The sequence below is a fragment of the Biomphalaria glabrata genome, chromosome 1 (genome assembly GCF_947242115.1).
Source record: "Biomphalaria glabrata chromosome 1, xgBioGlab47.1, whole genome shotgun sequence".
NCBI lineage: Eukaryota > Metazoa > Mollusca > Gastropoda > Planorbidae > Biomphalaria > Biomphalaria glabrata.
In genome coordinates, this window is record NC_074711.1 from 88125232 (window position 1) to 88143500 (window position 18269).

Genomic DNA, 18269 nt, shown 5'->3' on the forward strand with positions numbered 1-18269 from the left:
CACCACTAGGGAGCAAAATATCGATATTTAAAATTAAAAAATCGAACTTTTTTTTATTTCATTATTTGAAAGTTTATCCATTTATCTACAAGTTTTGAACATTGAAATATGTAATTTTTAACTTTAAATATTGTTTTTAGTCATTTTTCTAGAGCATGTATAATGTTTATTTCATCTAATTTCGAATTTACATGTAAATAATACCCTTGGTAACGCATTGAATACTTTTGAGTAGTCATATTCGACCTAGGCATATTTGGCATCAATGAAACCGTCGTTTCTTACACTTTCCTAAAATAACCGTATCTCCGAAATAATATAAATAGCGTTTCGGCTTTGAACGGAAACCCGTGGTCACCGAGAGTGTAAAATATATTTATTTATAGTATCTTATTATTTCCGACAAAATGATTGGTCGACATTGGGCTTCCGCCCCTATCGACATTAGTTTGAACATAAACAAAACATGGTTGTTTACGTTTCATTGATGATATAGTTTTAGATGCTCTACCTGTTGACTTATTATTCAACTTCTAAATCTAGATCTAGCATGAAAACTAAAAAGAATAGACCTTAGTCTAGATTCGTCATTCTAGATCTAGACATTATAAGACTATTAGCCGGCAGGCTAGGCTGAGATGAGGCCCTATCGACATCGCTATATTATATAATTGATTATTCATTCATATTCCCATCAACTGTTCAACATGATCAACTAGATCTAAACAAAAACATCCTTACCACATGAAAACTGGTGCCTCTCAATCAAGTAGGCCTAAAGCCTATCAAAGCTTGCAATACACATGTGATCTAGATCTAGCTGGATTATCAACAGTTTCACTACTACAAGATCTGATCTAGACTTAGACCTAGATAATAACTAATTTTCTTCTCTACAAGTTCTAGTTCTAGTCTAGTTACCACTTTGACATTCACTTTGGAAACAAGACTCAACTACCCAGGTAAAATAATTTTTATTATTGAAATAGATCTAGATCTAACTTTCGATATAAATGTTATCACTATTGTAGAAAAAACAAACATCAATGAATGATCAATGGATCTTTTTTTTTTTTTTACTGTACATAGGGCTGGGCTAATTCTAGTTTATATTATACAATACAATACTTAAATTTCTGGATATAGATAAATAAAAAAAGAAATCACATTGTATTTCTTTGATATTATTAAAACTAACTTATATATTATTTTTTTTTAGAAAAACTATTTAAAAATAATAATTCAGCTGACTTTACAATCTTTTTTTTTATTTTTATTTTAAAGGTTCTTCGGCATTGATGCAATCAACTGAAATTTTATGGAAAAGATCAGGGCAGAAGTTTACACAGAGATAAACAACCTTGTCTGATGGAAACACCAGGTTGTTTTTGAGAGTTTTATGAACAGATCTGAGCCCAGGTATTGTCGTAAAACAGAACAATTCATCGGCCTTACAGTTTTCGAACTACTTGGTTCTCTCCGCAGCCATGTTTTATTCTGAAGTAAGGATAAGATCAGCCTAGGTGACCTGGGCTATGGTAATTCAACTAAGAATGCTATAAAAAAAACAACCTTTCTACATGCTATGCAATAGCTATAAGAAATTATCATCATGTGGACAAAATAAGAAATGCCATTTTAGCCACTATTCGCCACTGGATTTCTTCTACCAAACCACATCACCCAACCGGAGTTTCTTCATGGTGTTATTTTAACTTTGCTGTCCCACTGGACAAAGTTCCTGTAAAAGTATTTAATGTGTTAGCATTTCTTAAAATATGATTTACTTGCTAATCTCTTGGAACATTTGTATCCGCAGTTGTCATATTTTACGCCTTTACAGTGGCGCTTCTCGGGAGCCACCCAGAATGCAAATGAGACGATTCACCCAAAAGTAACTAAAGCAAAACAAAATGTATCTAATTTAAAAGAATAAACTTTTCAGTCCTTGGATCTGTTGGAAATTTGGCTTTGGATTTTTGTATGACTTAAAAAATGATTGCATGTTTCCATTACTATTCATAGTCATCAACTTGCAAAAAATGGGACCTAAAAAAAAACCTGTCAAACTCAGTATAAAAGAGAAATAAAGCTATTTAACACAGATGTCACTTAAGGAGAGCAGCTTAAGCTTGCAGAGAAATAAAATTAATTGAAAAAATTGGCCCTACCTATGGAGAATACTGTTTAAATCATTTTAAAAAGACTTGTTTCTTTTTAGGTGTTTTTCTCGATAATCACATTTTTGCTTCGGTCACCTTCTTCAATTTGTATCTACTTTTTTATTTATTGATGGATTCTGATGAAATTTGGAATATATGTTAACAACATAATGTAGTTCCATTATATAGAGCCAGTTTTTCAATTTTTGTCTTCATTTTTTTAATTTTCAACATTTTGTCTCCAAAATTGTCATTTTTTATAGAAAAAAACATATCATAAGTTCGAATAAAAATATTTAAAAAGTAAAAAGATTTATTCAATTTCTAAGTCTATATCTTTCTAGATACATTGTTTAAGTATTAAATTCAAGTTATTTCATTCATTTTCAACAAATACTGTAGGAGTAGATACGGCTTAAAGTTACCTTAAAAAATCCAATATGGCGGCGTTTCCATGGCAACCAAAAAATTTTTAAAGATTTTTTTTACATTTTTTACATTAGATTAACTCCATATATATGTATACCAAATATGAATGCATTTGGTTAAAAAATAAAAAAAATAGCTTCAGGTGGTCCTCCTCCCCTTAACCTTTTGGAGTTAAATTATTTTTACGTCTCATTTAAAATATAGAATTAAAAATGCTACAAGGTGCTTTGGGAGGTTTTTAAATTGCCTCGTTAAATCCTACAAGTCAATATAGTTCCTGGTCCTTTGCCTTGTAAAATGTCATTAGATAATTGACCTCTTTTTGGTAAATTATATGTCTGTTAGCATTTTACATTAAAAATATATTTTAAAAAATGATTTAATACTTTTGTAGCCATTCTCAACTCAGCGGCTATGCCCAATACTTTGATAACTTAATCTGTTTAGAAAAATATGGGAGGTGTTAAAGTCAGCGAATGATATGAAATAAACTATATTAATGATAAACAGAGTGGCATATTTCCTGAAATGTTCTATTTTTAATTGAAGACCTCGATTGTAATCAAAAACAACTTAAAACTTTCCACTTAGGATAAATTAAACAGTCATTATATTGGTAACCTGAGAATCTTCTCTTTTTCTTTTCTATGAAACCATAGCAACCAAAATTGCAGACTGAGATGTAGATTTTAAAATATCAAAGAGCTGATATTATAAAATACTTATGTCTAATCAACCCTTGCTAAAATCTTGTTATTTTCGCTGTATTTAAGCTTAATTTAATTACTGCTCCTATCGCCATACTTAGATCTATATTCGAGTACACTGTTATAAATATCCCATCAGTTCTAGTGTTTTGTAAAAGTACACAAGAGGCAGCACCAATATTCTAGAACTTAGGAGTGTGCAGGGTCACATTAGGTTGACATAACATACAAAGTACAACTTAAAACAAATAGACCTAGATTTAGAAAAAAAAAAAATAGATGGGGTTAAACTACACAAGAAAAAAAGTGCACATGTCATTCCCATGCACAGATTATCCATATCAGTGTTCTTACCATGAGCAATTCTACACTAGTGCTGCCAACTTTTCTCTTGGAGTGATTCGATATTTCAGCATTGACGTATAGTGTTTCTCCTGGTACGTAACCTTTGTGACTGAGACTTAGTGATGCACTTATTGGACCTGACACACAGCAAAGACAACACAGACGCTTCTCTCTCTTGTTGTGAATGGGCTGCTGCATGTCAAACGTAACAAAGTTATTTTTAAAAATATCTTGGCTAGAGAACAAATTCTACATAATTAATGTCTGCACTTTTCGGGTTTGTTTTGATTTACACATTTCGGATGTTCTTCAGATTTGAAGATAACGCTCTAGCCTAAAACTCTTGCATCAAAAGACGGGCCAGAGCGGATTCTGCGGATACCACAAGACTATGCATCTACAGGGCCGCCGCTACCTATATGCACACATTGCACATAGGCCGGCGGCCGAATGTAATGGGAGGCCAAGTCATTATTCCAAGATTCTTTTTTTTTTCTTTAATTTTTGGTTTAACAATAAAAAAAAAAAAATATTATTTAAATTCTAATGATTCCATTACCTTTTGAAAACTTACGGGGGGGGGGGGTGAGATCGAAACAATATTAGTAAACTAAGAAGTTATTTTGGAAAATTTTAAAAGAAAAAAAAAGTGGTTCGCGAGGGATTCCCACGGGTTTTTCCATAGACGCCGACTTTTCCTGGCCTTGAATTTTCACGGGTTGTTTATAATATTTGTTTCCAGACGAACAGCCATCCCTGTAATTAGATTTAGTAATAGAAAGTCAATTTTAAAACATTGTCACTTATTTTAAATGGCTGTTAGTTGAGAGTAGAATTTTTTTTGGCCGATTAGTCTAGATGCAGATCTACATTAAGTTCATTTGTGTTCTAGTTTAACATACCTACATTTAAAATTATCTTCTTTTCGTAATAAAATCAGTTAAAAACGGAATCTGTTTTATAAATATTTAATAGTAGAAAAAACTGCTAATATTTAATTACATATAGGCCTAACGGTATTTAAATTTCTTTTTTCAGTGTTTTTTTAATATTGTGCAAGTATTCGTACTGAATTATTATTACTATTATTTTGTTTTTCCTCCTCCGAGACCCTTGCAGTTTAGGCTGAGGCTTCGCAGCCTCAGTTTCCATCTGCCACCACGAGGAGGTAGGCCTACTACATAGGACTTGCTGTGGAGAGGCTATGTACTGGCAAGAGAGACTTACAAAATTGCTCCCCTTTCACAGATGCTAGCCAGCGGTGGCAACAAGTCAAGCTACCACACTAGACGCTTCACACAGCCATTGGACAGATCAGCAGCAGACGCCTTGGCTGGCTTGGCCACGTTCGCAGAATGCCAGTAGGTCGACTTCCACAGGACATCCTGTATGGAGATCTAATAGAAGGCAGGAGAGCCGATGGTCGCCCACTTTTACGTTATACGGATGTATGCAAACGCGACATGAAGCTCTTCAAAATCGACACTGGCAACTGGGAAGAGGTGGCACTGGACAGATCCATATGGAGAGAGAGAGCATAAAGGAAGGGTCACAGATTGCAGATGTCATACGCAACAGAAGCAGAAAGAATGGTGAAAATGCAACGGCGCCTGGTGATTATATATGCCCAACCTGCGATCGCAGCTGTGTATCAAGGATTGGCCTCTTTAGTCACACAAGAAGTTGCAAAGGGAAAAGATCGTCTCTCGAGACGTAAAATGCCACAGATATTCTGTTTTTCATTATTAATCATTTGTATTTTAATGCTGCGTTTCTCAAATTTTAGCTCCCTCTAACGGGGATGGGGGGGGGGGCGCAACTTCCTGATAAAAAGGGATGTTGAAGAATGTGTGTGTTTCCTTTCCTTAGCGGCGAAAGAAAAGGTTAAGCGATTGATTGGTAGTTGAGGATGATGAAATTAGTGTAATGCTAATGTGAAATGGCAGACAATCTTTTAAATTTAAGACGTTGTTTTGTGGTGAGCTAGATTCCGTTTAAATATCAGTTTATTTCATTAATATTAGATCTCTAACTCAAGTTAAATATGTGAATATTTTAGTAATTGTTATAGGCCTATTGTGTTAATGTTCACATAAGGAGTCTGTTCAAGTTATTTTTGCGAGGGTCGTATGCAACCATATGGGTCAAAACGTTTTAAAGAAAACACTTTGAAACGTCTCCGCTAGTGTGATTCTTCGAGATTTTTTTTCGTCTCAGAATGGTCGAATTTCTTCCGTCTATTGCACTTTGTTATTGTGACGACTTTTGTGTGAAGAAAACGTCCGCGACAGAGACGTCTTACCACGAAGAATATCTTTATTACAAACGTCCTCGCGCAGTATGTAGGCCTACCTACAATGTCCCTTGCATAATACTATTGGCCAGGGCTGCCTCTGTATTATTAGATTTAAAAGTCCCGCGCCTTTTTTTTATTGGATGAATAGTGCGCTCTGAAAGAAAACGCATCAATATTAGCCTTACTTAAATTATCTCTTCTTACTAAGAGTAAAAGTCCATAAAACGCTTTAACGCCGAGTCCCGCCCGGAATCAAAACCCCTTGCCGACTTGAATGAAAACCTGACGCATCTTCAATTCTATCTCCATGAAGAAATGTTTACAAGTCTTAAAATGTTTGTAGGCAACACTAATTCTGAAAAAAAAAACAACCTCAACATATAGCTATGTATAAATCTGTGAAACTGACTGATTTTATTGAAACTTCATTACCTAAATTTGGATTCCATAAATAGTGTTAAAAATATAAATGAAAAACTAACGATTAAAAATTATGTTATAATTAAGGCAAAGTTTCTTTGAGAAAGGTTGAACACAGGTTTTTTTTTTTTGTGTTTTTTTTTTTCAGAAAACGAAGGAATGTTATACATGTCAGTGATTCTTTCAAACAATGAAACTTACGTCTGCCGTCGGTTCTCTGTTCAGATCAACAGGGTAGATAACTGTAAACAGTTTTTTCACCGACACATCCTCTTTCCATGGCCGCTCGATAGCAACTTTGATCCAGTATCTTATGAATCCATACTGGCCTTCAAACGAGCTGGGGGAGGAGGCTGGTATGTGGAACTGAAAGGGGTACGTGTACTGACCTGACTCTAGAGTTCTCTCTTCATCTTGTTGGTTACCTGAGGATGTTTTTACACATAGGCAACTTGTATTTGTTTTAATTGTGAGAATTAGGCAAGTTAAATAGGCTACTCGCATATTTTTATTTAAAATGGTCGATCCATTATATAAACGCTGGGGTCGTCACCAAGCTAGCATTGACCACAAAGTAGAAAAATTATAAAACTTAAAAACCTGTTTGTCTGATAGAATATTTCGCAATGGCTAGATACAATTAAATGCTCCTTTGACAAGGACATTATCTTATCGTATTGTTACGATCTCTCCGACTATCCAGGCTCTCTTCTCACTGCACCACACGACACAACAAACTTAAAGAACCTCACAACTCAGGGTTCCAAAGTATCAGTCAGTTTAATTCCAAATACATCGCTATTGGCGATTATCACTGTCTTTACAAAAGCCTAGTCTTGCTCCGTCTGACTTCTCGCCTCGTACTGGTCACATTGCGAGGTAACGTGAAGTGCAGCCTTTCTGACACACTCGCTCTTATATAGTGTCTCTACTGGCCTCGAATCTTCTTGACCACTCCAGTTGATCACTTTCGCCCGTGACTTGCGTGCGTAATATTTACGACACTGGTCCTTGCCGAACTGGCGTGTACTGTCACTGGTCAAGGTTGACCGCTCGCCCAGCGCTGGACTGTGGCGATTTGGGTAGGCTAAAAACACACAGCACTACCCCCATCTGTGTCACCACCAGGTTTACAACAGTATCTTATATATTACAGACATAAAAAAAAAGAAGATAATTACGTCCTACGCATTTCATATGTTAATCTAGTCATGCATGTTAATCAATGACTTCAACTCTGCTAAGTCGTTGGTTTTCCTGGCTGGCTCAGACAACCCATTGCATTCTCTAATGGCACTAGGAAAGAAGGAGAACTTGTACGAATTTTTTCTAGCGTATGGAATAAGAAAAGCTTAACATTTTTTTTTATTCTTTTAAAGTCTTTTAACGTAGGCCTACAGTTCTTTTTACCTATATATTGATCTAGCGTTGAGAGATAATCGCTTACAAATGCTCTTTCTTCCCTAATGCTTTTAGTGCATGGAATGGGTTGCCTGAGTCAGCAAGGAAAACCAATGACTTGGCAGAATATAATTAATTGATTCTCATTATTCTCACTCCCTTTTTTAGACCTTGCGATCTATAGGGCAGATGATGTAAAGGTCATCTGTTTCTGTGGCCCACGGTTAACGAGGGTGTCATGTAGCCATAGTGCAAGAATAAGTATTAAATCAGAAAGTGACATGCCGTGTTGAAAAATAAATGTATACGACCATTGACCTGGTCGAAAAAGGTTGGGCATCAATGATAAAGCTATATCATTGTTATAATCATTATTGAAAAGGAAGACCGAGGAAGCAATGGATTGACAAAGTGAAAGTATCTTTGACACTGTTGCGAGTGGTTGAGATTAACCATACACCAAAACAGAACCATATATAGTAGATTATGAGAACTTTAATCTTGGTACAACAAATTATAATGTGATAATTATCACATCGTTTACTTTCCTTCCTTTTGTAACCTCCTTCTTCGTCCTCTTTCAACACGCATTCGCACCATTTCACATTCGCACCATTTCACATTCGCACCATTCCACATTCGCACCATTTCACATTCGCACCATTTCACATTCGCACCATTCGCACCATTCCACATTCGCACCATTTCACATTCGCACCATTCCACATTCGCACCATTCCACATTGCACACTACGCTGCGCACGTAACAGACACGCAGTAAACTGCTAAGGACGCTCCATCAGATCTCCTCGTGACTATCTCCTCCAGCCAGACATCACCACTAGATGAAACAAGGAAATGGGTTTAAATTTAGACATTGCAGAAAGCAGAATAGTACTTCTACTATGGCCTCCTTCAGTCGCAAAGCGATTATAGATCATCTCATGGAAATGAGGAATGCCTGGGCATTTGCTGTGGTCGGAAAGAAGTCCCCCCTCTCCACGCAGCTGATGTATTCAAAGGAACGGCAGTGCCGATATAGTTTGGGGTCAGCGGCGTCGCGGGTTCTGCCAGGGTGTAGCACTGGATGCTGCAAACTGCCTTAGGGTCTTCCGGGTTGACTCCCGAAGCCTTTCCCCTGATTAGATATAGTTACAGGGCAACAGAGGTTTGAATTCAGAGATTTCCTTCTCCTAGGTGGGTAGCCAGCCATGGCTAACGAGCCCCCCCCCCCCCAACAGCCCGAAGCTTACTGGTTAAGGCGCCAGTTACTCGCCCCTTCTCATTAACAGGAGAAGGGGCAGAAAGCAGAATAGCCAAACAGAAAACCGCAGAAAGCAGAATAGCCAAACAGAAAACCGCAGAAAGCAGAATAGCCAAACAGAAAACCGAAGAATTTACAGTGAGCGTAATGTCTATAATAATCTAAAGGGCAATAATATATGTTTGCTTGCTTTGCTTTCTAAGTTTCAGATGTTCCTTTACAAATGAAAACTATCACAACCCAGTCAAAACAGAGCAGCAAGGAATAGAATCAGGCAGGATTCGAACCCGCGACCATCATGACGTCAGTCGTAATCACACGCTACACAACCATGCAGACACTTATAAGTTATTATATTACTATTAAAGAAAAAGAGCAGAAAATAAAGACTTGCGAAGTAGGCACAAACATCTTCTGTATCTTTAATTAAACATGAATAATGCAAATCAATAAATGTCTTTGGAACTAACAGAGACTATCAGGCGGTGCAATGGAATACAGAGCTCACTGAATAAGTGTATACACAAATTCGTACACACAAATAATCATGGAGACTTGATCATGCGATACTCTGAATGTAAATACATTTTTTTTCATCTAGAATCCAGGCCTTGCAGGAACGTAGAAATAACTGAAAAGCTTGTTTACAAAACAAAGGGAAGTAAATATCACATGTTTGTCTTGGCTTCTCGTCAAAGGCTTTGGGTTGCGGGGTTGTCTCCTCCTTCAAATACTTACGAAATGAAAACATTTTTTTTTTAAAGAACAAAGCCACACTTTGAATATTTGAGCGTCTGACTGATTTTTTTTACAAAGCTTATATCAACTCACTCTGTCTGTCTCTCTGTCTGTCTGGCAAAAAGCTTGTAAACGTTATTTCTCCCACACCCAATCTCGGATCAAGCTGAAATTTTGCACAATAATTTTTTTCACCTGCCAACACAATAATCAAGTTTTAAAAAATTAGTTAATTAACTATTGGTAATTAATTATTTTGTTTGGTACCTCGAACAAAGGATAGAAGCATAAGGTGTTACAAAATGAATTAGTCCCCTTTATTGTTTGTAGAAAGAAAAAGTTTGTAGATAGCGTTTGTGACAAGTCGGATTAAGATTTGGCCGTTTTGGATGTCTAGGGGATTTTTATGGTTTGAGAATCCTTACTTGCACATATAAACTACGAGCACAGCGTTATAATGCAGGCAACAAATACTATATTTAGATGTAAACTTATGTACAGTTTATTATACAACATAAGATAATGAAAGGTGAAATGCTGTACAGTTGCTAGTATGGAATCTAGCGTATTTACATATATAGGACTATCATCATCAGATATTAGAACCAAATGGTCCGAGTGTCATTAGGCTGGTTGCTTAGCTTTTGGTCCTTGTGCTGCACTGGTGAGACGGGTGTGGCTGGTACTGATGCTGTCTGCTGGTGGGCTGGCGTAGTGGATCCAGGCTCCGTGTGCAGTCCAACTTGTATGGTTGCAGAGCTAGCTGCGTCTACCAATCAGTTAAGCCAGTGACGAGTCTGTGGCTAGCGTTGTTACTTGGACTCTTGAAGGATGAGTAGGTCTGATGTCTACAGATCTGGTGCCAGCAAATCTGCTATCAGCTTTAGGTTGCTAAGATTTCAGGCGGATGTAGCCTATAGATAAAAGCTGCAACGATATGATGTATGCGTTGGTTTAGCCATAATGATAACACTGGGAGGTAGATGCCTTTCCGTGAAGGACATCTTCAGACTGATGTATAGAAACTATAAGCTAGTTTCATAATTATCAAAGGGATCTAACGAATGAATATAGTGTCCCATCAAGGGAGATAACAATAATAATGGGGGCTCCCATAAAGGGAAATAACAAACAGTAACAAGTGATATATGATAAGTAATATAAGTGACGCTCACCAATCACGGTGAATAGCAAGTACATACATCACTAAGATCAATGAGATGAAAGGGGAAGGGGAGATCAACGTGTGATACTCGCCCGTGCTCTCACATAAGTAAACATAGAGCATAAGTAAATACATACTCAGTAATAAGACATGTTTACAGAAATGCTTTGATAACTCCCTGCCAAGGAATTAATCAATGATAATATATCGAAAGCTCGTGCCGAGCGCTAATATATCAGAGTTCAATTAATAATAGTTAAAGAGCTGAATACATCTGGTAAGAATTGCTAATAGAATCTAGTCAAGATGGCTTGAACATTTAGCCACAAAGTCATGATATAAAATATAAGTATACAGTAATCTACTTACATCATCCATGATAGGAATGCACAAATATATACACAAGTAATGTAGTAATAAATGCACAAATATATATATATATATACATTACTAAGTAAAATGGTTCTCAAGCACTTTACTAAGTTACATACCACCAATCCAAAGTGAAATAAGGGAATGAAAATAGTCTAGAGCTCAAGCAAGAGTTAGATGTGCTCCCTGTGGGCTCTCCAGCGTGAATGAGATCGGACGATGAAGTTTGTCCATATACACGTGGATAGAAGGGGGGGGGTGAGTGGCGGGAGATAGGTGCAAAGGTGGTCTAGACTATTTGACGTCTTTGACAAAGGGGGTCCACGCTTGACCGTGACGAGAGTTTCCGGGAGATAGACATTGCGCGAGGGCGCGAGTTGAAAGCCCAGGAAATCAGCCCAGGTGGTCAGGTGGATTATGAAGGGGAGATTATCAGAGCTGGGTACATCAATGGAGATTATACCTTGATAAAGGCTAGTGCCAGACGAACAGCGTTGCCCGAGGCGTTGAGTTGAATGGGCACTTTGAAGTGACCAGCCGCTCCCAACAAGGGGGGGGGGGTCAACGGATGTTTGCCAAGATAGGAAAAGGGGAGCGTACTCTTGTCAAGAGTCTAGTGTGGCACGTGTCAAGGTGGGGATAGTAAAATGTGACATCGCTGCCAAAGGGGGTGGGGTTGGATTGGAGGGGTGGTGGCTGTGTTTTTAGCGCTTGATTGGCTAAATTAATAAAATTGATGATTAATAGCGAGTAAATAAATTAATTAAATGCTTAGACCTGAGTGATATCTTGAGTGAGCTAAAACGGTTCGTCACAGCGTTAAAACCTATGTTTCATAAGCACTGGCACAGTGGTTGCCGTATTGTCTTGAGAAGGCTGAAGAGGTCTATGCCCTCCAGTTCGAGCACCTTAACTCTTTATCTCCGCAATTATTTTTCCACATTCTGACAGAATCGTTCATCTTTCACATTGCTGCATTCTACCCTGCCATGATCAAACTTCACAAACATTTTTGTTTGTAATCACAAAACGTAACTTTTTGGTATAGAATTATAGAAGAATGCATGCTCTTTTTATATAACACAAACAGTAGTTTATAAAACTAAAAATAAATTTAATTTAATGGAGTCAAATCAACGATGTTATCGTTAATTAGGAGAGAAAGAGTTAAATAAAAGGGAAACAGTTCAACTAGTGCTAGCAATCTAAATAAAGTGACAGACAAAGGTAGACAGAAAGAAGGGATACAATCTCGAGAAAGCGATGTAAATGAAATAGGCTACAACAGTGATGCCCAAAATACGGCCCGCGGGCCAGATCCGGCCCGCAAAGTGGTTCTATCCGGCCCGCCAAAACGTCAGCACAAAGTGTAGAAAAAAAAAACTCCAAACAAAAAAAAAAAAAGGTGGAAAGTTGTATCTTTACAAACGTTGGGGTCCTTATTTTTTCTCTAATGGGTTGATACCATGACCTTTATTAACATTTGCAGTGCTTATGAAATGGGAATCTGAAATGAGAATTTACCAGGAGAAGTGAACGTATCGTAACTTTTTTTGTGTGTAACATGATGATACGCTAACATGTTTTTTTCATAAGGAATATTTGGCTTTCGAAAAAAAACAACATAAATGGCATTTTAAAACAAATATAACGGCATTCTTGATTTGTGCCGTGAATAAAAGATTGTTAAACTACGGGTGCTAGATCCACGGGTTTATAATCAAATAGTTTCAGGTTAATTATATTTAGTTTTTTTTTCTCTTTTTGTTGATGTGGCCCGCGACTCGAGTGTTGGAAATAAAATGGCCCGCATGTCGAGCAAGGTTGGGCATCACTGGGCTACAACATCGCTCCTCTAATGTTGCATCCACAAATTAGCTCTAACATCGTTCCCCTAATGTGACATCCGAAAATAAGCTCTAACATCGCTCTCCTAATGTGACATCCACAAATAAGCTCTAACATCGCTCCCCTAATGTGACATCCACAAATTAGCTCTAACATCGCTCCCCTACTGTGACATCCGAAAATAAGCTCTAACATCGCTCCCCTAATGTGACATCCATAAATTAGCTCTAACATCACATTGCATCCACAAATTAGCTCTAACATCGCTCCGCTAATGTGACATCCACAAATTAGCTCTAATATCGCTCCCCTAATGTGACATCCACAAATTAGCTCTAACATCGCTCCCCTAATGTGACATCCACAAATTAGCTCTAACATCGCTCCCCTAATGTGACATCCACAAATTAGCTCTAACATCGCTCCCCTAATGTGACATCCACAAATTAGCTCTAACATCACATTGCATCCACAAATTAGCTCTAACATCGCTCCGCTAATGTGACATCCACAAATTAGCTCTAATATCGCTCCCCTAATGTGACATCCACAAATTAGCTCTAACATCGCTCCCCTAATGTGACATCCACAAATTAGCTCTAACATCGCTCCCTTAATGTGACATCCACAAATTAGCTCTAACATCGCTCTCCTAATGTGACATCCACAAATAAGCTCTAACATCGCTCCCGTAATGTGACATCCACAAATTAGCTCTAACATCGCTCCCCTAATGTGACATCCACAAATAAGCTCTAACATCGCTTCCCTAATGTGACATCCAAAAATAAGCTCTAACATCGCTCCCCTAATGTGACATCCACAAATTAGCTCTAACATCGCTCTCCTAATGTGACATCCACAAATTAGCTCTAACATCGCTCCCCTAATGTGACATCCACAAATTAGCTCTAACATCGCTCCCCTAATGTGACATCCACAAAATAGCTCTAACATCGCTCTCCTAATGTGACATCCACAAATTAGCTCTAACATCGCTCCCCTACTGTGACATCCGAAAATAAGCTCTAACATCGCTCCCCTAATGTGACATCCATAAATTAGCTCTAACATCGCTCCCCTAATGTGACATCCGAAAATAAGCTCTAATATCGATCCCCTAATGTGACATCTGAAAATAAGCTCTAACATCGCTCCCCTAATGTGACATCCAAAAATAAGCTTCAACATCCACAAAATAACGGCATTCTTGATTTGTGCCGTGAATAAAAGATTGTTAAACTACGGGTACTAGATCCACGGGTTTATAATCAAATAGTTTCAGGTAAATTATATTTAGTTTTTTTTTTTCTCTTTTTGTTGATGTGGCCCGCGACTCGAGTGTTGGAAATAAAATGGCCCGCATGTCGAGCAAGGTTGGGCATCACTGGGCTACAACATCGCTCCTCTAATGTTGCATCCACAAATTAGCTCTAACATCGTTCCCCTAATGTGACATCCGAAAATAAGCTCTAACATCGCTCTCCTAATGTGACATCCACAAATAAGCTCTAACATCGCTCCCCTAATGTGACATCCACAAATTAGCTCTAACATCGCTCCCCTACTGTGACATCCGAAAATAAGCTCTAACATCGCTCCCCTAATGTGACATCCACAAATTAGCTCTAACATCGTTCCCCTAATGTGACATCCGAAAATAAGCTCTAATATCGATCCCCTAATGTGACATCTGAAAATAAGCTCTAACATCGCTCCCCTAATGTGACATCCAAAAATAAGCTTCAACATCCACAAAATAACGGCATTCTTGATTTGTGCCGTGAATAAAAGATTGTTAAACTACGGGTACTAGATCCACGGATTTATAATCAAATAGTTTCAGGTAAATTATATTTAGTTTTTTTTTTTCTCTTTTTGTTGATGTGGCCCGCGACTCGAGTGTTGGAAATAAAATGGCCCGCATGTCGAGCAAGGTTGGGCATCACTGGGCTACAACATCGCTCCTCTAATGTTGCATCCACAAATTAGCTCTAACATCGTTCCCCTAATGTGACATCCGAAAATAAGCTCTAACATCGCTCTCCTAATGTGACATCCACAAATAAGCTCTAACATCGCTCCCCTAATGTGACATCCACAAATTAGCTCTAACATCGCTCCCCTACTGTGACATCCGAAAATAAGCTCTAACATCGCTCCCCTAATGTGACATCCACAAATTAGCTCTAACATCGTTCCCCTAATGTGACATCCGAAAATAAGCTCTAATATCGATCCCCTAATGTGACATCTGAAAATAAGCTCTAACATCGCTCCCCTAATGTGACATCCAAAAATAAGCTTCAACATCCACAAAATAACGGCATTCTTGATTTGTGCCGTGAATAAAAGATTGTTAAACTACGGGTACTAGATCCACGGGTTTATAATCAAATAGTTTCAGGTTAATTATATTTAGTTTTTTTTTTCTCTTTTTGTTGATGTGGCCCGCGACTCGAGTGTTGGAAATAAAATGGCCCGCATGTCGAGCAAGGTTGGGCATCACTGGGCTACAACATCGCTCCTCTAATGTTGCATCCACAAATTAGCTCTAACATCGTTCCCCTAATGTGACATCCACAAATTAGCTCTAACATCACATTGCATCCACAAATTAGCTCTAACATCGCTCCGCTAATGTGACATCCACAAATTAGCTCTAACATCGCTCCCCTAATGTGACATCCACAAATTAGCTCTAACATCGCTCTCCTAATGTGACATCCACAAATTAGCTCTAACATCGCTCCCCTAATGTGACATCCACAAATTAGCTCTAACATCGCTCCCCTAATGTGACATCCACAAAATAGCTCCAACATCGCTCTCCTAATGTGACATCCACAAATTAGCTCTAACATCGCTCCCCTAATGTGACATCCGAAAATAAGCTCTAACATCGCTCCCCTAATGTGACATCCGAAAATAAGCTCTAACATCGCTCCCCTAATGTGACATCCACAAATTAGCTCTAATATCGCTCCCCTAATGTGACATCCACAAATTAGCTCTAACATCGCTCCCCTAATGTGACATCCACAAATTAGCTCTAACATCGCTCCCTTAATGTGACATCCACAAATTAGCTCTAACATCGCTCTCCTAATGTGACATCCACAAATAAGCTCTAACATCGCTCCCTTAATGTGACATCCACAAATTAGCTCTAACATCGCTCCCCTAATGTGACATCCACAAATTAGCTCTAACATCGCTTCCCTAATGTGACATCCGAAAATAAGCTCTAACATCGCTCCCCTAATGTGACATCCGAAAATAAGCTCTAACATCGCTCCCCTAATGTGACATCCACAAATTAGCTCTAATATCGCTCCCCTAATGTGACATCCACAAATTAGCTCTAACATCGCTCCCCTAATGTGACATCCACAAATTAGCTCTAACATCGCTCCCCTAATGTGACATCCGAAAATAAGCTCTAACATCGCTCCCCTAATGTGACATCCGAAAATAAGCTCTAACATCGCTCCCCTAATGTGACATCCACAAATTAGCTCTAACATCGCTCCCCTAATGTGACATCCGAAAATAAGCTCTAACATCGCTCCCCTAATGTGACATCCGAAAATAAGCTCTAACATCGCTCCCCTAATGTGACATCCGAAAATAAGCTTTAACATCGCTCCCCTAATGTGACATCCACAAATTAGCTCTAACATCGCTCCCCTAATGTGACATCCGAAAATAAGCTTTAACATCGCTCCCCTAATGTGACATCCATAAATTAGCTCTAACATCGCTCCCCTAATGTGACATCCGAAAATAAGCTCTAATATCGCTCCCCTAATGTGACATCCGAAAATAAGCTCTAATATCGCTCCCCTAATGTGACATCCATAAATTAGCTCTAACATCGCTCCCCTAATGTGACATCCGAAAATAAGCTCTAACATCGCTCCCCTAATGTGACATCCGAAAATAAGCTCTAATATCGCTCCCCTAATGTGACATCTGAAAATAAGCTCTAACATCGCTCCCCTAATGTGACATCTGAAAATAAGCTCTAATATCGATCCCCTAATGTGACATCTGAAAATAAGCTCTAACATCGCTCCCCTAATGTGACATCCAAAAATAAGCTTCAACATCCACAAAATAACGGCATTCTTGATTTGTGCCGTGAATAAAAGATTGTTAAACTACGGGTACTAGATCCACGGGTTTATAATCAAATAGTTTCAGGTTAATTATATTTAGTTTTTTTTTTCTCTTTTTGTTGATGTGGCCCGCGACTCGAGTGTTGGAAATAAAATGGCCCGCATGTCGAGCAAGGTTGGGCATCACTGGGCTACAACATCGCTCCCCTAATGTGACATCCACAAATTAGCTCTAACATCGCTCCCCTAATGTGACATCCACAAATTAGCTCTAACATCACATTGCATCCACAAATTAGCTCTAACATCGCTCCGCTAATGTGACATCCACAAATTAGCTCTAACATCGCTCCCCTAATGTGACATCCACAAATTAGCTCTAACATCGCTCTCCTAATGTGACATCCACAAATTAGCTCTAACATCGCTCCCCTAATGTGACATCCACAAATTAGCTCTAACATCGCTCCCCTAATGTGACATCCACAAAATAGCTCTAACATCGCTCTCCTAATGTGACATCCACAAATTAGCTCTAACATCGCTCCCCTAATGTGACATCCACAAATTAGCTCTAACATCGCTCCCCTAATGTGACATCCACAAAATAGCTCTAACATCGCTCTCCTAATGTGACATCCACAAATTAGCTCTAACATCGCTCCCCTAATGTGACATCCGAAAATAAGCTCTAACATCGCTCCCCTAATGTGACATCTGAAAATAAGCTCTAACATCGCTCCCCTAATGTGACATCCACAAATTAGCTCTAATATCGCTCCCCTAATGTGACATCCACAAATTAGCTCTAACATCGCTCCCCTAATGTGACATCCACAAATTAGCTCTAACATCGCTCCCCTAATGTGACATCCGAAAATAAGCTCTAACATCGCTCCCCTAATGTGACATCCGAAAATAAGCTCTAACATCGCTCCCCTAATGTGACATCCACAAATTAGCTCTAACATCGCTCCCCTAATGTGACATCCGAAAATAAG

The 18269-nt window shown here is 38.4% G+C and overlaps 1 protein-coding gene and 1 long non-coding RNA gene across 5 annotated transcripts in view; one reads left to right on the forward strand and one right to left on the reverse strand.

Moving 5' to 3' along the window:
- LOC106065019 (arrestin domain-containing protein 3-like) overlaps nucleotides 1–18269 on the reverse strand; it is a 56709-nt gene that overhangs the window by 5134 nt on the left and 33306 nt on the right. For all 4 annotated transcript variants that reach the window (XM_013223750.2, XM_056018404.1, XM_013223749.2 and 1 more), the window contains exons 4-5: nucleotides 6561–6784; nucleotides 3653–3835 (exon numbers count right to left, since the gene is read on the reverse strand). In XM_013223750.2, the coding sequence (XP_013079204.2) occupies nucleotides 3653–3835; nucleotides 6561–6784 (407 nt within the window). The remainder of the gene's footprint in view (nucleotides 1–3652; nucleotides 3836–6560; nucleotides 6785–18269) is intronic.
- On the forward strand, nucleotides 200–1953 carry LOC129924247 (uncharacterized). Its single transcript, XR_008776248.1, has 2 exons — nucleotides 200–962; nucleotides 1285–1953. It is a non-coding gene; the product is annotated as an uncharacterized LOC129924247 (long non-coding RNA).